The sequence below is a fragment of the Dipodomys merriami genome, unplaced genomic scaffold (genome assembly GCF_024711535.1).
Source record: "Dipodomys merriami isolate MVZ:Mamm:240054 unplaced genomic scaffold, mDipMer1.0.p SCAF_3, whole genome shotgun sequence".
Classification (NCBI taxonomy): Eukaryota; Metazoa; Chordata; class Mammalia; order Rodentia; family Heteromyidae; genus Dipodomys; species Dipodomys merriami.
In genome coordinates this window covers 34,867,497-34,889,970 of record NW_027204492.1, presented here as the reverse complement: position 1 = coordinate 34,889,970, position 22,474 = coordinate 34,867,497, and the positions used below count along the sequence as shown (strand labels likewise).

At 36.4% G+C, this 22,474-nt stretch overlaps 1 protein-coding gene across 1 annotated transcript in view; it reads left to right on the top strand.

Moving 5' to 3' along the window:
- The window catches only part of Alg13 (ALG13 UDP-N-acetylglucosaminyltransferase subunit), a 74,728-nt gene that overhangs the window by 12,762 nt on the left and 39,492 nt on the right, over positions 1 to 22,474 (top strand). Inside the window, 14 exon segments of the mRNA XM_070039894.1 lie at positions 373 to 390; positions 1,607 to 1,617; positions 4,357 to 4,415; positions 4,417 to 4,668; positions 5,138 to 5,221; positions 7,853 to 7,903; positions 8,602 to 8,648; positions 12,162 to 12,234; positions 15,851 to 15,932; positions 16,365 to 16,527; positions 19,459 to 19,534; positions 20,348 to 20,456; positions 21,679 to 21,743; positions 22,264 to 22,364. Of these exon segments, the coding sequence (XP_069895995.1) occupies positions 373 to 390; positions 1,607 to 1,617; positions 4,357 to 4,415; positions 4,417 to 4,668; positions 5,138 to 5,221; positions 7,853 to 7,903; positions 8,602 to 8,648; positions 12,162 to 12,234; positions 15,851 to 15,932; positions 16,365 to 16,527; positions 19,459 to 19,534; positions 20,348 to 20,456; positions 21,679 to 21,743; positions 22,264 to 22,364 (1,191 nt within the window).

Sequence of the window (22,474 nt, the reverse complement as noted above, 5' to 3'; positions counted from 1 at the left end):
GAGAAATTAAAACCTTCATATCCTGCTGGTGAAAATGTTAAAATAGTGCCTCTGCTGTGGAAGAGTTTGGCAAATGGTTATAGAATTACCATATAATCTAGCAACTTAATATATACCAAAGAGGATTGGAAAAATATATTCAAGTAAAAAATGGTATATTTTATATACATTTTCCTATATTAATGCTTATAGCAATATTAATAGCCCTAAACAGAAATATTTCAAAATTTTAACTGATGAATAGTGGCTTAATTATATAATGGATTTTAATATAATGGATTTTAATACTGGTGTGTTCTACAACATGGTGAACTTAAACCTTTCTCTAGGTGAAAGTTGCCAACCACAAAGGGCTACATATTGGATAATTAGTTATTTGACATGTCCACAGTAGGTAAATACCTAGATCAGAAAGTATATTAATTGCTGCCCATGATTAGTGAAAATAGGATTAGTGATTGATGGCTATGGAATGCAAGGTTTCATTTTGATGAAAAATTAATTTTGATGATGGATGCCCAACTTTGAATGTATTTTTAAAGAATCACCAAATTGTTTACTTTAAGTTGATACTTGTAGGTATCGTAAAGCTGTTATGCTTCACTTTTAAGAATTCAATGCGTTTTTTTTAAGTAAATATGTTGTTAAAGATTTTTATCATTACAAAAATAACCATTTTATTTCCTTGTTTCAGTGCTTATATCCACTACAGCCCCAAATAACTATTAATCTGCTATTTCCATAGGTTTGTCCTTTCAACATAATTCATATAAGAGGTTATATCTTTTGGGATCATGCACTTTCTTTTAGTTGAGGGTAAGATCCCCACATACTTGTTAAACTATTATGGTCATCGTAGTAGGTGTATAAATGATGTCTCATGCATTTTCCTAGTGAATAATGATATTGAACATGTTTTTATGTAAAAGGTTGAATTGCATTGTTTTGTTTTTATTAACTTTTATAGTTTTTGTTGTCTTTTTTCCCTTTTGGTTTGGGGAGTAAACTCAGAGCCTTTTACATGCTCAGTCAGTGCTTTTACCAAAGAACTACATCTATAGCACCAGAGAGGTTTGTTCAGTTTTTTTTATTTGTTTGTTTTTGTTTTTTTAGTTTTTTTTTTTGGTCTGTCATGAGGCCTGAACTCTGGGTCTGGGTGCTGTTCCTCAGCTCTTCAGTTCAAAACAAGCGCTCTACCACTTGAGCCACAGTGCCTCTTGTGGCTTTTTCTGCTTATGTGGTGCTGAGGAATCGAACCCAGGGCCTCATGCATTCAATGCAAGCACTCTACCACTGAGCCACCTTCCCAGCCCTCAGAGAGTTTTTAGATGTTTTCAGTATTCAATTTTTTGTTAGCTATGTGATATATAAATATTTCCCTCTGGTTTGTGAAATTGTCATTTACAGAGCAAAAGATTTTAATTTTGATAGAGTCCAAAAGATATTAATTTTGATGGATTCCAATTTTTTTTGCGCTATAGTTAACAAATTTGCCTAAACTGGTCAAGTAAGTTCTGGTTTACAACTCAAAATGTTCAGTAGGATAAGGTATACAGAGGGTGTCCTTGAAATCTTGTTTCCTTCTCCCCTCTTGGGAGCCAGCAAGCCAGCCCAAGGGTATGTTCAAAAGATTGTATTTTACATTTAACTCTTATATCTATTTTAAGTTACAATTGTAAATGGTGTGAAATACATACAGGTCAGGTGTTACTTTCTATATATGAGGTCAATACTTTTGTCTGTTGAATTTCTTTTGTACTTTTGTCAATTGGCCATATTTATGTAGCTTTATGTGCTTCTATTGCATGTATTTTTCCTGCTCTTTGCTGTCCAGTTCCTAATTTTTCTGATCTTATTCACAGTTGTTTCCTATTTTCTGTTTCTTTCCTCCTGGTTTCTTTCAAAATGTATATGAATCATTCATTTTAGTTTAAAAAGCAATAGATATGAAGAATTTGTTTTTCTTTGTAAATTATGCCAAAATTAACATTAAAATTACAACCATTAACTTTTCTCTGAATTAATGATCTTAAAATGGTGATGCCTCTTTTCAAACAGTATATCTTATCACTTTAGCAAAAGGCAACACTTCCCCTGTTTTATGCTTACTTAAAAAAAGATAATTTCAAATTAGCCTGCTAAAGGAAATCGAGATTTTTTTTCCATGAAAACATTTATTTCATTCCTAAATTGTAAGTGCTTCCTAATGTTTTTCCTGTAGGGGGCAGTCATGATTACTACTGCATCCACAAACATGTAAAATAATTTTGAAAGCAACTTAGTATTACAACTTCTCAGCTTTTACCTATATATGTATATATGGTGATGTGAATCTATCTCCCTTAAAGTATTTTTTCTTTTATATTTTTATTAGCATAAATTGTACAAGTTTCATTGTGGTATGTCCATACATTCATATGATGTACTTCATTTGAATTTACCCCCCCCCCCCATTACTTTTAGTTTTCCCTCTTCCCCTTTATTTTTTTTTTGGGTCCGGTCCTGGGGCCTGAACTCTGGGCCTGGGCGCTGTCCCTCAGCTCTTCAGCTCAAGGCTAGCACTCTACCACTTGAGCCACAGCACCAGTACCGTCTTTTTTTTCTTTTTGCTTATGTGGTGCTGGGGAATTGAACCCAGGGCCTCATGCATGCAAGGCAAGCACTCTACCACTGAGCCACCTTCCCAGGCCCCTTCCCCTTTATTTTTAAGAATATATTGTTACTATCTTTAAGTAGTTGTACAAAGGGAAATAAGGAATGTGATTTTAGAATTTAAGTAAAAATAATGGAATGAAATAATATTTTCTTAGAACCCACAGCGATTTTTCTGGCTAAGTACTATAATAATGAATGACATATCTAGTGTTCATTACCTCTTTTGTTGTTTGCCTCAGCACCTAGAATGGGTCATATTGAAAAGTATGGACATTTTCAGAGCTATTATTGTTTCTACTTCTTAGATAACTTTCTGGCTTAGTGCCATTGGCTCAAACCTGTCATGCAAGCTGTTTAGGAAGCTGAGATCTGGAGGATTGTGTTTTGAGGTTAAACCAGGCTGAAAATTTCAGTGGACTTCTTCAGCTAAAAGCAAGGTTGGAGGTATTGCTCAAGTGATAATAGTGTTAGCAAGCAGAAGATACTAGATCACACGAACGTTTTTCTTTTCCTATTAGTGCTATACTAGTTGGGAGACATACTTCAAGAATTAATAAGAGTTTCTTAATATAGATAGTAGATTTGGTTTCTGTACTCCTAGCAGGTAGTTGTTATCTAGAATTAAATGAGATTGAGTATAATGATTGAGTCTCCCACCTTAAATATTCATGAAGTTGCTTTGGCACTTTGATCTGTGACCTCTGCCTCCACAGATTAAAAGGAGGTCCCCTCTTGGTTTTGAAAATATTCTTTTTATTAGTATATGCTTATTGTACAAAATGGTTTCATTGTGATTTTCATACGTGCATGTTACTCAAAGGTAATTTTTTGTGCAAATATTAAGGCTTGAACTTGCACTCTCACTTGGCTTTGTTGCTCACTACTGGCTCTTCTACCACTTAAACCACACCTCCAGTCCAGGTTTGGCTGATTAGTTGGAGATGGAGTTTTACAGATTTTTTTTCTTTTTTTTCTTTTTTTTTTGCAATAAGCAAGAGGAGTACAGATTTTTTTTCTGTGTAGCCTACAATGAAATTGAGATATTCCAGGTCTCAACCTCCTGAGTAGCTAGAACTACAGTCAATGAGCCATTGGTGCCATGCAAAAAATATAGTGTGTGCATATGCACACGCCCGCGCACTCTGGTTTTAGGGGCTTGAACTCAGGGCTTTGACCTTTCGTTTGGCTTTTTGACTCACAGTGGTGCTGTACCAATTGAGTCACATCTCCAGTTCCCACAAAATATATTTTTAATGCAAAAGCCCAGTGACTAGGATTTTCTCCTCATACTTCCTGAAATTATGAAAAGAGCAGGGCATTTACAGAAACTAGTTGAAAATCCAGGCAGAGATCTTAAGGTGGACTAGGCTGAGACTAATCGTTTTTTGTTTTTTTTTTTTATATATATATATTTTGTGAACATACTGTACAGAGGGGTTACAATTACATGGGGAGACTAATTGTTTATAGGCTGGCAATTGCAACTTCATACTTCAGTTTGTCTTGTGAAACTATAAATCCACTTTGCCTCTGAGACCTGAGTTCAGCTGCTTATGTATACTTTTCTCAGCCTTGTACTAATTGAATTAGTCCCACTCTTCCAAAGCTGTGTACCTTCTGCCTGCAGTGTTTCCTTTTTTAGAGTTCCTTATTCCTGAGGCATTGCTTCTTTTTTTTTGCAGGTTCCTGCCTTGACTTGAGCAATCCAATCCCCTGCTTTTCCTGCTCCTGGGAGGTACCAAGATTCCACGCTGCTGACTCCCAACTGCTCCTTTGTGCCTAGACCTTGAACTGCTTTCTGGATACACTGCTGCCCCACTGTTGTGCCCCACTGTTACTTCATTCTACTCTTCTATTCTTCCTCGTGGCAAGATGCACAAAGGATGGAAAAAGTACTGCAGCCAGAAGTCTTTGAATGAATCATCAATGGATGAATATTTAGGCAGTTTAGGGCTGTTTCGAAAGCTGACTGCCAAGGATGCCTCTTGCCTCTTTCGGGCTATTTCAGAGCAGGTAAAACAAGAGGAAATATGTCTTGCTATAGTCACCTTTCTGAGTTTTAGATGTGGCATAGTCCTGTAACTAAATTGGTAGCCTAGCAAGAAAAGCAAAAAAATTGCTTAGAGAAACACCCAGGACTGTATAAAAAGAGGTTGTTTCTTGTTAGTGCAAACTGAAACAATCTGTGCCACTGCTGATCAGTCCAAGTACGTTGCCATCTTTTCTATTTAAAGTTGGTAATGTAGTCTTAAAGCAAATTTGAGAAATTTATCTTAATCTTCATCAGTATGCACTTGAGTAGTAGAAAGGGGGAAGGAGTACAAAAATACCACCTTATCTCACTAAAGAGTACGAATACTTGCTTTCCCTATTTTCCACATATATTCTAGAGAAGGTTCAAGGTTGTATTCAGTTCATAATCTTTAAAAGCTTGTTTCAGATGATTTTTAAGAATAAAGATACTCTTTCTCTTCTTTTGTAGTTATTTTGCAGCCAGGTCCATCATTTACAAGTCAGGAAGGCTTGCGTCTTATATATGAAGGAGAATCAACAAACTTTTGAGTCTGTAAGTAGCATATGTGCCCTAAGGTACATATTGTTGGTAAAGTAGTTGTGCAAAAAGAATTTTAAGCACGTATGAAAACTTTATCTTTTGTCTCCTATTTTCTCAATAGTAAATATTTTCTAGCTGGCCTCCCACTTAGCATGCTCCCGGACTTCCTTCCAGAATTAGGCTGTTTTGTACAGTAACTTAAAAAATCAGAAAAAAATCTGGGTGTGGTGGCATATGCCAAGCACTACAAGACTAAGGCAGGAAGAGTTCCAGGTGAGGGCTATCTTGGCTATAGTGAGACCTATCTGAAACAAAACAACTAGATAAAAATCTTTGTATTTCCCACTTCTCTTCCCTTCCCCAAACCCTCAAATCCTAAAAAGTTATTTTGACTGCTATTTTTATTATAATTACTCAAAAAAGGTTTGACTCTGCAACTTTAAAATGCACATTTTAATATGTGTGCAATCATTTTCAGCCAATTTGAAGTCATAAAAATTGTAAGGAAACTTAACATATTTTTAAATATGAGAAACTAGTAATTGTAACTGTTTCACTAATGATTGAATTTGTGAAAAACAGCTTCTAGATATTCAGTGCTCTAGTTAAGGAAACTACAAATTTACCAAGTTCAAATTTGATGTGTGCCTTTCCATGTGACTTTTCAGTTTTTACATTTTTACCCATTGAAATACTAATTAGTTTCTTTCTGTTGACTGTGGTATTTGTCTGCTTTCTGTTTGAAGTTTACTCTTAATTTTTTCAACAGGTTTCAGTGAATTTTAAAATGTTATGAAGGATTCTTTAAAGCTTATTGTCTTGAAGTTGATTATATTTTCCACACCTGGGGAAAGCACTGTTCATGACATTCAAATGAAAGACCATGGTGTAAAGACGTGTACCAAGTATTTTTATACATTGATATCACCTGGGGATCTTGGTAAACTACAGATCCTAAATGAGTAGGTCTGAGTTGAGACGTCAGATGAGATTTCTGCATTTTTGCCAAGCTCTCAAGTGATGCATAGTTGCAGTTCCTGAATTGTATTTTGAAAACAAACATGAAATTAGAAGTTATGGATAAATCTCATTATGCTGAGTGGTAGAAAATCTAAATGCCCCTAACAAAAGTTTATACTATGTGACTGTCCTTTAAAAAAACAACCTCTAAGAGAAAACACTATGCTGTAGTGAAAGAAAGCACATCAGTGGTTATATCAGTTAATAGAGACACAAAACAGGAGTTAATTTTGATGATTGTTACATGGGTATATACATAAGTCAAAACATTGCACTATTTGAATTATGCAGTTTATTGTATGTCAATTAGGTGTCAAAAGTATATGAGGATTTCTTTTATCTGGTCCTGGGGTTCAAACTCTAGGCTTGGGTGCTTTCTCCAAGGTCATTTTTGCTCTACCACTCTAACCACAGTGTCACTTCCAGATTTTTCTGTGATTAATTGGAGATTAGAGTCTCACAGCTTTCCTGTCCAGGCTGGCTTCAAAGCTCAACTTCTTGAGTAACTAGGATTACAGATGTGAAGCACTGCCGCTGGGCTAAGTGAGGAAAATTTAAAACTGTATTTCTTAAAGTTTGTAGTTATGTACATGAATGAAACTAGAAATGTTCCCTGAGTTTAATGTACATGAATAGAACTAAAAATGTTCCCTGAGTTCAATTTTTTTGTGCTATTCCTGGGGCTTGAACTCAGGACCTGGCAATTCCTCAGCTTTTTTGCCTAAGACTGGTACTCTACCACAGCCACAGCAGTACTTCTGGTAGTCGTTAATTGTGGTTAATTGGAGATAGAATCATGTGCTTTCCATGCTGGATTGTTTTTTGTTTTTTTTTTTTGGGTCCGGTCGTGGGGCCTGAACTCTGGGCCTGAGCGCTGTCCCTTAGCTCTTCAGCTCAAGGCTAGCGCTCTACCACTTGAGCCACAGCACCACTTCCAGCTTTTTTCTTTTTGCTTATGTGGTGCTGAGGAATCGAACCCAGGGCCTCATGCATGCAAGGCAAGCACTCTACTACTGAGCCACCTTCCCATTGAACTGTGATCCTCATATCTCAGCCTCTTGAGTAGGATTAGCAGTATGAGCCACTGGCACCCAGCAATTTCATTTTTATTGAGGTGTATTTGACATATAGTAAGAGAACAGTTTAGTTTTAGCATATAGTTCTGACCATCATATACAATCATGCAGTTGCCATCACAGTCAGGATGTGGAACATCTTCATCACTCTCAAATTCCCTTGTGTCCCTGGGGCTTTTCTGAGATAAACAAAATTTTCTTTAAAAGTTTCTCAGTTAAAATTTTAATACTTTTTCTCTCAAATTCGAAATCTTTATGTTTATTGACCTTGCTTGCTGTATGAAAATTGTCATTTTACCTAAGCTGGCATTTCAAAAGAAACTCAGAGCATATTCTTTGATGAAATACACTGGAATATAGATAAGGCAGAACAACCTGTCAGGTGCATTTCTAGTGCAGCTTTCCCCCACTTAACACTTCTGTGCATGTGGAACTCCTCTTGTGGTGTTGTACAAACTAGTAATTGTTAACCTGAGTAAAAAACTCTATAATCAGATATCAGTAATCTTGTTTATTTGGTTAAGTCAAGTTTGTTTTATTTTTGAAGTATGTGGAGGGATCTTTTGAGAAATACCTGGAACGGTTGGGAGATCCCAAGGTAAGATGAAGTAATGGGGATTTAATATTTTCAGAGTGATTTGGAATAGTAACCTTAAACATGTCTCATCACTGTAACTAGACCCAAAATATTTTCTGAAGTAGCTGCCTGTATTGGGTGAAAAGTTAAAGACAAGGAGTGGCTTATTGTGTTAGTGTTGAATATTGAGAATTGGTTTTTAACAATGTCGTCATTCATAGACTACTAGAATCAATGCTTGGGAAAAAGGACAGTGTTGGGAAACAGCTTTTTACTTTAATGGGGGAGGAGGGTAGTAATATCATTAAGCAATCATTTAAATAATTAGTAATTGCTCTATTTGTAGTTATCTTTTGTGTGGAAGTAAAATTGTAAGGCATATTTTATGTGGCCCAAAATAATTTTACGTGATAAAATTGATTTTAATTTTCTGGTAAAAACCAAATTTTTAAATATTCGGCTTTGCTTTTATTCTTCCAGTACTACTTTCATATCTTTTAAGTCTGTCATATCATATCATTATTTAATTGTTAAGGAATTTCAGTCCATTTTTTAATTATTTACCAAGTGTCATTTTTACATTCTCAAACCAAATTATGGTATCTTCTACAAATCCTTTATCTGATAGTATTAAAAAACAGTGCTTAAAATTGTTAAACGTAAAAAAAGCTTCCTAGCAATAAAATGGTTTTACAAACTTGTATACTATTTATGTTTAGGAAAGTGCTGGCCAGCTGGAAATACGAGCTCTTTCTCTAATTTATAAGTAAGTTGTATCTTCTTTTCTTTGAGAAAGTGTATGTGTAAAATTCATATTAAAGTCCCGTTGGGGAGTTAATATGTTGATGACGTAGAGTGAAGATGTCAATAAAGGCAAGGTATTGTAGTTTTGGATAGAGAACTTTGTAAAAAGATGATAAATAGCCAGTGGCTATAATCCTAGCTGCTCAGGAGGTTGAGATCTGAAGATTGTAGTTCAAAGACAGCCTGGGCAGAAAAGTCCATGAGATGCACTCATATCTCTAATAATCTATTCTGAAAAGGCCAGAAGTGGTGCTGTGGTTCAAGTGGTAGAGCGCTAGCCTTGAGCACAAAGGGGCTCAGGGAAAGTGACCAGACCCTGAGTTTAAGTCCCAGGACCAGGCAAAAAACAAAATGATAAATATCCTTACCTCTATCATTTGTGTCTGTTAGCATGGAAAGATAACTTTAGAAACTACTGGAAGTTGGACATGTTGGTGACACAAACTTATAAATCTGAAATCCCAGTACTCAAGCAGTTAGGACGGAAAGATTGTGAGTTTATGAGACCAACTGAGCTACATAGTGAGACCCTTCCTGAATCATCTATTTATACATCCAGTCGTACTAGTATAGCCTATAGGAAATGACAATATTTATCTTAGAAAAGTAATGAATATTTAAATTTGCTTTTCAGTGTTTTTCTCAGTGGGGCAGTATCCTTCCTAACAAGCTAGAAATTGGTTTGCATGGTGGGTGCAATGGTTTAAACTTGGGAGATGGAGATCAGGGAGTCTTGGTTCAAGATCAGCTCAGCCATAAAAGTTTGCAAGACTCAAAGCAGTGGCAGTACACAGTGATGTGTGCCTGCTTTCTAGACTGAGTACAATAGTTGGGCATAGTGGCAAATTCCTGTCATCACCAATTATTATTATTATTTTTTTTTGGGGTCCGGTCGTGTGGCCTGAACTCTGGGCCTGGGCGCTGTCCCTCAGCTCTTCAGCTTAAGGCTAGGGCTCTATCATCACCAATTATAATGAGTAGCATAATAGGAGGAATACAGATTAGGTCAGCTTGGGCATAAAGTGACACCCTTCTGCAAAAACAACCAATGCAGCTTGGTGCCAGTGGCTGGCTCACCCTTGTAATCCTAGCTACTCAGGAGCTGAGATACAGGGATTGCAGTTCAAAGCCAGCCTTGGCAGGGAACAATCATGAGACTCTCCAGTTAAGCACCAGAAAACTGGAAGTGGCACTGTGGCTCAAGTGGAAGAATGCTACCCTTGAGCTGAAGAGCTTAGGGTTAGAGCCCAGGCCCAGAGTTCAAGCCCCACAACCAAAAATCAAACAAGCAAAATACCAATGCAGAAAGGTGCTGGAGATAGAAGCTCAAGTTATAGAGTTCCTGCCTAGCAAGGAGGAGACCCAGAGTTCAATTCTCATTACACCTAAAAAAGAAATAGGTGTACTGCTGTGGTTTATGGTATGTCAAATAAAGGATTTTTACCTAAATAGACAATATGGTACATCTGTGCTATTAAAATTCCATGGGGAAATTAAGTCTCCTTATGGCAATTGTAATGAGGAAAAGGTATAGGACTACTGTTCTCTTGTTGTTGAAGTTCTGTGTTGATCTTTAAAGTTGGAAAAATATCATTGAAGAAAACCATAAGATTTTGAAAAATACTTGTAATATAAGGTACACAATATTGCAAGTCTTGTTTACTCAAGAATTATGATCTATATGAGACTCCTTGTACACTCTTAGAATGGTGAGCTGGTAGAATCAGAAAGCTTTTATGAGAACTTGCTCATCAGTGTTTTTCGATTTGATCATTTCTTATTAAATCTCACAAGTTTAAATGAGCTGGGCACCAGGTGGCACACACCTACAATCCTAGCTACTCATACTCTGAGGACTATGGTTCAAAGCAAGCCCAGGCAGGAAAGCCCATGATAACTCTTAACTCCAATAAACTATTCAGAAAAAGCTGGAATTTGTCCTATGGTTCAAGTGGTTGAGAGCTAGAAAACGAGTACAAAAGAAGCTCAGCGGGGCTGGGAAGGTGGCTCAGTGGTAGAGCGCTTGCCTTGCATGTCTGAGGCCCTGGATTCGATTCCTCAGCACCACATAAGCAAAAAGAAAAAAGCCGGAAGTGGCACTGTGGCTTAAGTGGTAGAGCACTATCCTTGAGCTGAAGAGCTGAGAGACAGCATCCAGGCCCAGAGTTCAGGCCCCATGAACGGACCCCCCCCCCCAAAAAAAAAAAAAAAGCTCAGGGACAGTGTCCAGGCCCAGATTTTAAGCCCCAGGACAAGCAAAAAAAAGTATAAATGAGAAATTGAGCAGATAGGTATATAATCAGTTATTATTTGCTCATTTGCTTATTTATATTTTTTGAGACTGGGTCACTATATAATCCAGGCTATCCTGGAACACATGCCTCAGAGCTGAGATTTCAGGTGCACATCACCACACCTGTCCCTAGTTCTCTTAATTCACAAGTCAGCTTTGAAACTGGCTTGATGCCTATTTGTATATGTTCTTTTAGTTAAGAATTATTTTTAAATGATTAAAAAGTCTAATGAGGAATACTTCAAAGTATTTGTAAATGTGTTGAATTCAAGTTTTAGTGTTGGTAAATGAAGCCTATTGAAACACAGTTGTGCTCACTCATATAAACATTGTGCTGCTTTCATTGTAAAAGCAAAGTGTGTTATCCAGATGATATGCAACAGCTGAAATTGGAATGGTTCTTGTCTGACCTTTTACACTCACTCAAAATTTTCTGCTTTTTAGCAGAAAACTTGTTTATTGCCTCCCAGACTCACATACATGTAATTTTAGTTTGTGTGTATATGCCTGTATGCGTATGTATGTTCCTGCATGTGTTGGTCTTGGGGCTTGAACTGAGAGGGCCTGAGTGTTGTCCCTGAGCTTTTTTACTCAAGGCTAGAACTCTACCCTTGAAACACAGTTCTACTTCTGGCATGTTTTTTTGTTTGTTCGTTTTGGTTGTTTTTTGGTAGTTATCCATAAGAGTCTTGGACTTTTCCTGCTCATCCTGGCTTCAAACCACCATCCTTAGACCTCTCAGCCTCCTGAGTGTAGGATTATAGGCATGAGCCACTGGTACTTGACATTAGTTTGTCTTAATCTTCATGTTGCTCACAAATAAACATTTAGAAAAATCCATAGATCGTTTTGCTCTACCTTGAATTAACTCTTTACTTTGAATTCACCTTTAGTTTCTTAGTGTTCCCCACCACCCCATTTGTGGGGCTTGAACTCTGGGCCTGGGCAATGTCCCTCAGGTCTTCAGCTCAAGGATAGCACTCTAGCACTTGAGCACAGTGCCACTTCCGGCTTTTTCTGCTTATGTGGTGCTGAAGAATTGAACCCAGAGCCTCACGCATGTGAAGCAAGCACTCTACCACTGAGTCACCTTCCCAGCCCCATATACTTGTTCATATAGCTATTTCTTTCATATACTAAATTACCTCTTTCTACATCCACCTTTGTATTCTCTCATTGTAGTCGGGATTTTATTCTTTATCGCAATCCTGGAAAGCCACCAACTTGCGTCACAGAAAATGGCTATGAAGATAAGGTAAGATGGATGAATGTTGAACAAAAGAATTTGAATGATGCTGCTGGCTTGCCAGGATATTGGGGGGGATTTTTTTTAATTTAGTTAATGAAAAAGTAAATGATCTGTGACAATATACTCTCATTCTAACCTGTCCAGTCATTCTCAGTTATAGTGACTCTCAAAACAGCTGCATTCTTGTTACTCCTCTGTAATTGAAAAAGGCAATATTTCTAGAAGCCTAATTGGCTCCTCACTGATCAGAGGATAAAGCTGAAATTCTGTTTGTTTGTTTTTTTTTTGGTCTGGTCGTGGGGCCTGAACTCTGGGCTTGAGCGCTGTCCCTCAGCTCTTCAGCTCAAGGCTAGTGCTCTACCACTTCAGTCACAGCGCCACTTCCGGCTGTTTTCTTTTTGTTTATGTGGTGCTGAGGAATCAAACCCAGGGCCTCAGGCATGCAAGGCAAGCACTCTACCACTGAGCCACCTTCCCAGCCCCAAGCTGAAATTCTGAATGTAGGCAGTGTGCAAAAGTGACCAAGAAGTTGCAATATGTGTGTGTACACATGTGTACATCCCAAATGTCAAGTTGCAATATGTGTGTGTACACATGTGTACATCCCAAATGTCAAGTTGCAATATGTGTGTGTACACATGTGTACATTCCAAATGTCAATTCTTTGATGTTCTCCAAACTCTTCTGACAAGTATTTTCTTCTTCCTTTTTTGTCCCCATAACCAGTTTTTGTGTAATTACACTGTCACTTTACATTTGTATACCTGCTTATTTTTTCATTGAATGCCAATTGTCTGCTGCCTTGTAAATTTCTTAGATGGAAAATAGTATAAAGTAGTTTAATTGTTTGAAAATATTAAACAATTACACTGTATTTCAAAATACAGTATTTCTTACACAAAGGATTTTTTTTTATTTAAAAAATAGCTATTCTGGGCTGGGAATGTGGCTCATTGGTAGAGTGATTGCCTTGCACGCATGAGGCCCTGGGTTCGATTCCTCAGTACCACATAAGCAGAAAAAACCGGAAGTAGTGCTGTGGCTCAAGTGGTAGAGTACTACCCTTGAGCTGAAGACCTGAGGGACAGTGCCCAGGCCCAGAGTTCAGGCCCCATCACTGGCAAAAAAAATACCTATCTTATGTATTTAATTAGACAAGTTCTTCATCTTCATACCATGTAGCATAATTCATATACCATTCTATTGGCAAGTCAAGACTGGGAGAACTTACAATGGCAAAAGACCTGAATTAAGGAAGTGGTATCAGAAATAGAGAAGACTGAATAGGAGATAACACGGAAGACAACTGTAAATTGGGACACTTCCTTTAACCATGGCTACTATTTAATTTTTTAGCTAATAATAAATCCCTATCATATAAAAAGCAGTTTTCTGGACTTTGAAGGTAACAGAATGGCTATAATAAAACATTTGTCTTTCAGACCATGAAGAGCATTGATTATATAGATATCAAAATAGTTAATTACAATGATATAATCAAGCATGTACAAAGGATGCAAAAGAGAAAGCCCTTTTCTGCTTGTAATCAGAAAAATGAGTCTTAAATGTGAAGGGCAGTCTACTCAAATGGCAAGAAATCCTTTGGGGACTATTTAAGCTGGACAAATTGAGTAGCATTAAATAATAAGGGGTGGAATAAGCTAGTCCTAAGAATCTAACTGGGTATTGTGAAACTAGTTAGTAGAAGCATTTGTCAATATATTATTAAGAGTTTTGAACATTCAACTTACAAGAATTTTGTATTGTATATAACTTAGTACCTCCTTGCTGTCCTTGTTTTTTTAATCATTTTTCCATATTATCTATACATTCAACATCTTTTTTTGTTCATTCCAGTACCAGTATCAGGGCCTCACATACCCTTGGTTTTCTTGTTCATGGCTAGCATTCTACCACTACAGCCATGTTACCAGCCCAGATTTTTGACTGGACAATTGGAATCTCATGAACTTTTCTGCCAGGCTGGCTTCAACCTATGAATCTCCACATCTCAACCTCTTGATTGCAATATGACCCATTGGTACCACAGAATAGTGTGTTTACTTTAAAAAAAAAACAACTATTTTTGTTTGGTTTTGTTCCAACTTGGAGCTTGCTTTCTCAAATGGCACTTTACCACTTTCTTGAGTTCTCAACTGGCACCCAATCTTCGATCTATTTTAAATTCAAACATCAATGTACTTAATCCTTAATGTGAATTGACAGTGTTTAAGCAAAGTGCAACATAATCATAATTGAAAAAGTATAGGCCTTTATATGTTAGCAGTTGTATACAGCATTGACTGACATGAAATTTGAATGTTTGCATATTTACTAGAGATTTTTAAACCTTTAGGTTCTCTCCCCAAATTTTTGACCTATTTCTTTTCTTTTTTCTTTTTTTGTGCAAACACTGATGATTCAACTCAAGATCGCTTACTTTTGCACAGGGTTTTTTTTTTTTCCTCACGGCTGGTACTGTATCACACCTACAGCTTCTCTAAAAATTTCCTACACAGAAAAGTTGAATGAATCATAGTAAATATTTATATGCTTAGTTGCCACACTTAGTCCCTATGGTTAAATAGTTGTAGTTTAGATAGGTTTTCTACCATAAAAATACAGAAGTATGAAATCTTTTGGTGTGTAAATCAAAGAATACCATGTATAAGGATCATGTACACATTTTATGCAGAGCTAATACTTTTAGGATAGTGATAAAATACCTGATTTTGGAATTTATAAAATACATTTGGCCAGGTGCTGGTGGCTTAAACCTGTAATCCTGGCTACTCAGGAGGTTGAAATTTGAGGATCATAGTTCAAAGTCAGCCCAGGCAATAAAGTATGTGAGACTCTTATTTCCAATTAGCCACTCAAAACTTCATGGAGAACTGAAGCTAGAGTGGTAGAACACTAGCCTTGAGCACAAAATCTCAAGGATGGTGCCCAGGCCCTTAAGTTGAAGCTTCAGTACTGGTATAAAATACATTTGTTTATATTGAAATTACAATATGTAGCAAGATGCAAGTAGCTCACACATGGAGTTTTAACTACTCAGGAGGCTGAGATCTGAGGATCATGAATCAAAGCCAGGATGGGCAGGAAAGTCCTTGACTCTTATCTACAATAAACTGCTCAAAAAAGCCAGAAGTGGAGTTGTGTGGCTCAAGTGGTAGAGTGCTAGCCTTGAGTGAAAAAGTTCAGGGATAGAGCCTGGGTCTTGAGGTCAAGCTCTGTGTTCAGTCCCCAGCACCACCAGCAAAAACAGAGCAATTAGTTAAAATGAAAAAAAGTCATGAACACACTAGACAGTATGTGGAAAATGAATTATTCAACTTGTAGTTTGGGATGGGAGGGAATATCTGGTAGAGAGAAAGGGAAGGTGTGGTGTTTTCCATAAAGAAATATACTTTAACAGACTTATGAAACTTATCCCTCTGTATAACACCTTTGTAATAATAATATTTTTTGAAATGTTACTAACAAAATTTCTTTATGAGGTATACCTAATATTTACATTCAAAATTTAAAAAATACAAGTTCATGTAGTTTATTACTTGTTGATTAACAATTTAATTCCATGACTATAAGATGTAATATTAGTTTCTGTTCTTTTCAGATTGTACTCTGTTATACAAGTAATGGTCATTACGATTCTGTGTACTCAAAACAATTTCAGACAAGTGCAGCCATTTGTCAGGGTAAGTGAAGGCATTATAAATAATTGGGTGTGATTTCAAATGACTTGTTCACAGTTCTTTTTTTGGGGAGTGGGGGTCCATTCATGGGGCCTGAACTCTGGGCTTGGGCTCTGTCCCTCAGCTCTTCAGCTCAAGACTAGTGCTCTACCACTTGAGCCACAATGCCACTTCTGGCTTCTTTCTTTTTGCTTAAGTGGTGCTGAGGAATCGAACCCAGGGCCTCATGCATGCAAGGCAAGCGCTCTACCACTGAGCCACCTTCCCAGCCCCTTGTTCACAGTTCTTAAATAGGAGGTCTCAGCATAAAAAAAAGACCCTTTGAAGAACTTGTTAGGATCTAAAGAGTTTATATACTTGGCTTATGACTAGTTCCACATTGTCATAAAAAATCTTATTTTGACAATTGAAGTTTTTGTCCTTTTATTCCTTCAGCTGTACTGTATGAAATTCTCTATAAAGATGTATTTATTGTGGATGAAGAAGTGTTGAAAGCTGCAATTAATTTGTTTCGAAGTGGTTCCAGGAAGAATAGAAACAATGCTGTGACTGGAAGTGAGAATGCTGATACTGATCAGAAGAGTTCAACTCAGGATAGGTAATAAAGGGAAAAGGATGTCAACTACAGGATGATCATTTTTCATGTCTTTGTTTATTATCAGTGGAAAGTGGAAGAGGCCTAATAAGCTATAACATAGATTGCATATACATAAACACATAATACATGTACGTTTATAAAAGTTTTTTTAATGGAAAGAAATTCCATCAAAAAGATATTTTCTTGTGGAATGTTCAGACTTTGGTGGCTCTGTTCAAGTCACAGTGTATTTTATATTGTGAGAAGGGACTTGAGAGCTATCCAATGACTTTCAGTCTTTATTTATATATTAACTAACTACTCAGCATTTGTTAGGTTTCTGGGTTTATTGTCAGATTTTTTATGTTAGAGTAGGTTTATAAACCTACCTTTTTTATTGCTACTACAGTTTAACCTCAAGGTCTCACACTTGTTAGGCAGTTGATTTTGCACTTGAACCATGCAACTAGACCTTTATTATTGTTATTTTGCTATAGTGTCTTGCTATGTGGTCCAGGTTGGCCTTGAACTCATCATGATACTTTATGCCTTAGATTCCTGAGTGCTGGGATTATTGGCATGTGCCACCTGCAAAAAACAAAACTAAATAAAACTCCAGAAAAACAAGCATTGTTATTTTGAAATGGCAACTAAGATTGAATAACTTGCACACACATTTAGCAAATAGGATGTCTCTGTCTAAAAAGTAATTATAAACTTTTGAGTATATTCACAAACTAGAAGTATAGACTGTGGGCCTCTGTGGAAGTTGCCATTATTTAATAGATGTAGTTGAAAACTTTGAGTTTTTAGATAATGAAATGGGTATTATCTTACATTTTCTTCCTGATTCTTAGCTCTGTTTAGAAACTAAGATTTTTGTAGCCATCAAGTATCATATTAGACTTGTGGTTTTTATTCATGTTTTTAAATTTTATATTCCTGAATTTTTAGAAATTTGGAGAGAAAGTACAAGATATTCTCACAGAAGGTAGTCAGTGTCAGATCAGGTGAAGAAATGAAATAACTCTTAGTTGGGACAAATACACTTTTCTATTAATTGAATTTCTTTTAACATTAACTATGAAGAAATCTTTGAAGAGTGGGAAATATACTAGATGCCTTAAAGATAAATGGACAGAAATGGACAGCGATAAAAGCTGTTTATCCCCGTAGAATTAGGAAATACAGGTAAAAAATCATTTAGTCATATAATAGAGATCTTATATATTACTATACTTGCAGAGTGATAGGTAATCTGAGTTGGGTCTTAACAGCTGTGGGAAAACACAGGAACAAGCATTTGAGAAAAAGAACAAATTGAGAAGAAAGGTTTGGAAAGTTGAAATTCAACTTAATATTCTTGTAACTTTTAATTTTTGATAGAAGATAATTTAATTTTTCATTTTTATTTTTTGTACAAGTTATACAAGGAGGTTACAGTTTCACATGTCCATTTATTTGTTTGGTACACCTTGATCAGTCACCTCTTCTCTCAGTCTCATCAGTTACAACAAGGTTCTCACTCCCCCTTATCTATTGAGTATTATGAGTAAGTTCATCTATCATTCCTTTTCATTTATTCATTACCCAGCCACTAGCTCCCTCTCGTTGAAAACATGTTTCAGCTTCCTGATACTTACATTGTTAGGTAAAAGAAAGAAAACAGGAGAATTTTTTCATGCCAACATTGGGGATTCAATTCAGGGTCTTTGCGCCTTCGCAGTGCTCCTGGCTGGCACTCTACCAAGAGAGCCAGGCCTATAGTCCAACATTTTTGATGGTTAATTGGGGATAGTAGTCTCAAACTTTTCTGCCATAGCTGGCTTTTTGGACCATGAGCTTCAGATCTCATCTTCTTGACTATCTAGGATTACAGGCATAAAGTATTGAAGCTTGGCTAGAAGAAAAATTTTTTTTGGTCCGGTTGTGGGGCCTGAACTCTAGGCCTGGACGCTGTCCCTCAGCTCTTCAACTCAAGGCTAACGCTCTACCACTTGAGCCACACTGCCACTTCCGGCTTTTTTCTTTTTGCTTATGTGGTGCTGAGGAATCAAACCCAGAGCTCATGCATGCAAGGCAAGCGCTCTACCACTGAGCTACCTTCCCAGCCCTAGAAACAAATTTTTTAAACCTTATCCGGGACCACAGTAGAAGGCAGTGGTGTTTCAGGATTAAAGTTGCTTCATTCTTCTCTTAATTACTTATCTGAAGGACTCCAGGTTTAGGCAAACCAAAGAAGTATAAAGGCAAGGTTTCTTAGTTGTCTACTGCCGCATAACAATATTGCACCAACTTGTCATCTAAGACAACACAGTTATGGTTAGCTTAAGTGTTTTAGGAATTTGGAAATAGGTTTAGTTGAATCTTGTGACACTTTCATGAGACTGTAATGCCAGGATTGAGTTTTTACCTGGTGCTTTGATTAGGGAAGTACCTGCTTCCCCATTCTTGGTTCTTGGCAACATTTATTTCCTCCAGCTATAATACTGATGCTTCAGTGTTTTGCTGGCAGTTAATCAGAGGAAATTTCCTTCGTTTCTTTTCTATATTAGCTCAATGAACTTGGCTGTTTGTTTTCTTACTAGTGACAGAGAAACCAACAAGATGAGTACTACATTCTTTCTTAGTGTAATCGAGTAAGTAATGTATTGATTAGAAGCAAACTCTTGGAGTAGGAATAACACAAGAGTGTAAACAGTAAAAAGCAGGGTCATGGGAACCATCTTAATGTGCATTTGCCCTTGGGAGCTCTTAAAATACAGATATAATCTATTGAGTAATTGTAGCACACAGTTATGAGGAAGGCATAATGCAGATGTTGGGGTGCAAGCTTAATTTTCTTTAAAAAATTTTTCGATCTAAGCTACTTTACCACTAGGTGGTTGCATAGTTGTTAGATGTGAATAATTATTTCATTTAAAGCCCTTTGTTCTAAATCTTTTTAATTAGGACTGAAGAGTGTGGTGCCTTCTGCAGTGTTGAAAATATCCCAGAGGGTTGTATTCAAGGATCAGAAGAATCAAAGGTTTGATTTTTTTTTAAGAAAAAAAATTTCCCTGTAATCCTAGCTACTCAGGAGGCTGAGATCTGAGGATCGCGGTTCAAACCAGCCCGGGCAGGAGAGACCGTGAGACTCCTATCTCCAATAAACCACCAGAAAACCGGAACTGGCACTGTAGCTCAAGTGGTAGAGCGCTCGCCTTGAGCTGAAGAGCTGAGGGACAGCGCCCAGCCCCAGAGTTCAAGCCCCACGACCGACAAAAAAAAAAAAAAAAAAAAAAGAAAAAAAGAAAAAAAAATTTATACTGCTGGCTCAATAACATGATAATTTAAAAGTTAACGTCAGGGGACCCATTCTAATTTTGTGAGGTGCATATAGGAAGTGGTCGTGTTTTCCTTTATTAAATACCTACCTATTTAAAACTCCATTAATTTTCCTGAATTGCTATTAATGAAATTGTGAGTTTTTCAATGCAAAATCTGACAAGAAATTTCAGATCTTTTTTCAAGTTAAAATGATAATAAAAGGCCAATATTTAGTCTATAAGCAGTCTTTTTGTACAAAAATTGCTTTATTTCCTTTAAAGGATATCGTGTCTTTGTTATTTCAAGAAATTTAGGTACTGATACTGGTTCTTGAGGAGAAATGTTAAACATAAATATAAGGCCTATAAAATCAAGCAGGTTTTCAAGTTTGTAGTTAATATTTAGTATGGTGAATGGCTAAGAAGCAGGAGAAAGATAGTTCCTCTGGGAATTATAATAAAATTTGACAATAAATTTTTCAGAAGGAAGAATTGAAAATGGTAAATTTGTAGCTTGATTATTTTTGTTTTAGTCTCTAGAAAATCTGCCGAAGTTGTTCTTCCCCTATAAGGTGCTCAAAGCCCTGGATCCAGAAATCTATCGTAATGTAGAATTTGATGTTTGGTTGGATAGCAGAAAAGGTAACGAAATATCAGTGTGATCCATTTGATTCCTGACCAATCCAGGATAATTTTGTAAACTGTTTCTTGGACGTTGACATAAGCATGGAATTTTAAGAGTGTATTTATCAATCTATATTTTAAATCTCAAGGAGGAGACATAGGTTTAGAAGTGGGGAGGGATCTTTTTGAACATTTTGCTTACCTGGAATTAAACATTGCAAAGATTATATGGGCATAACATATAGATAAGTTTAAGAGTTCCAGACAAGAACTCTTTGTGACTAGGAACAAGCCTATCTGAAAGTTATGCATTATGATTACCCTTCAGGAGTAGGTGAATAATTTAGGTAGACCTGTGGACCAGATATGACTGATTACCTGTTTTTCGTCCATGAGCTATTCATAGTCTTTTATATTTCAGTTGATAGAAAAAATGTGACATGAAGATTATGTAAAATTCAAATCTCAGTGTTTATGAAGTTTTATAGCAAAATTGAGTAGTTCTGACAGAGTCTGTGTGGGCCAGGAAATTTAAAATATTTATTATGTGGCTCCTTACAGAAGAATTTGTCAACCATTGAAATAGGTAATTATTTATCTCTGTGAAATGGATGAAATTAAACTTTAAAAAAATGTTCCACATTCAGCTTCTTGAACTTTGGTGAGCCTAATCATGATTAGTTAAATAAGGTTAAGTTTATAACATACTAAGTTGTTTTTAAAGAAATAGACTGTTTGGAAAAAGGTAAATAATGCTTTCAAATGGTCCTGCTTTAGTATTTGACTACTTACAAACTCTGTGTTTTCAACCTGTTTGTATTTTAAAACACAAAACTCTTCTCCAAAGCTGCTCTAAATTGGCCACAGGAATGTTAGAATGTTAGAATTGGGGCTGGGAAGGTGGCTCAGTAGTACAGTGCTTGCCTCCCATGCATGAGGCCCTGGGTTTGATTCCTAAGCACCATATAAGCAGAAAAAACTGGAAGTGGCGCTGTGGCTCAAGTGGTAGAGCGCTATCCTTGAGCTGAAGAGCTAAGTAAAGGACAGTTGCCCAGGCCCAGAGTTCAGGCCTCAGAACTGATAAAATAATAATAATAATTAAAAAAAATTTTAAACAATGTTAGAATGACCTTACAATGATAGCACTGTCAAATACTATGGTAAACATAGATTAGGAAATGTTTGAAAATAGCAAGTAATCCAAATCAGTTGTAATCTAGTTTTATTTTTGTTTTATTAGAACTCCAGAAATCGGATTACCTTGAGTATGCCGGGAGACAGTATTATTTGGGAGACAAATGTCAGGTTAGTTCCTTCTTTTTCAAGACTTTTTTTTCCCAAATTTTTGCTTATAGTCATCAATATGAGTTGGGCACAGTAGTCACCTATAATTCCTGCACTCAGGAGCCTGAGGCAAGCTTGGGCCAGACACATAGTGAATTCAAGTCCAGCCAGAGCTATATCTAGTGGACCTTTTCCCACAAAACTGGATTGTAAATATAACTCAGTGGTGGAACCTATTTGACTAGGATATGTAAGCTTCTGAGCTTGATCCCTCATACCACAAAAAGAAAAATTTGATCAAGATTTTATGTACAAATGTTAAAAAGATGGTTATAGTATTTTATTGGATTTTAGTTGCAAACCTTTGTGATATTTATTTAGATGTAAGATTCATCCCGTATGTACTTTCTTCATTGATCTCCATGGATAGTATTGTCATTTAAAAATAGTAGATATTAAAATTCACTTGGGGAAAAATATTATTTTTGTTTGGGAGAAGCCAGGTATGTCAGTAGACATGACTAGATACGTTGCCTTTCAGGTTCGTTTGAAATTAGATGGAAAATATTATAATGCTCATATTCAAGAAGTAGGAAATGAGAACAATTCAGTAACAGTTTTCATTGAAGAACTGGCAGAAAAGTAAGAACATAATAATTTTTTTGAACATAATTTGTTAAAATACTAAAGTCTTGTATCACTATGGCATTTTCATAGTATTAATGTTAAAATAATCAGAAATATATGTTACT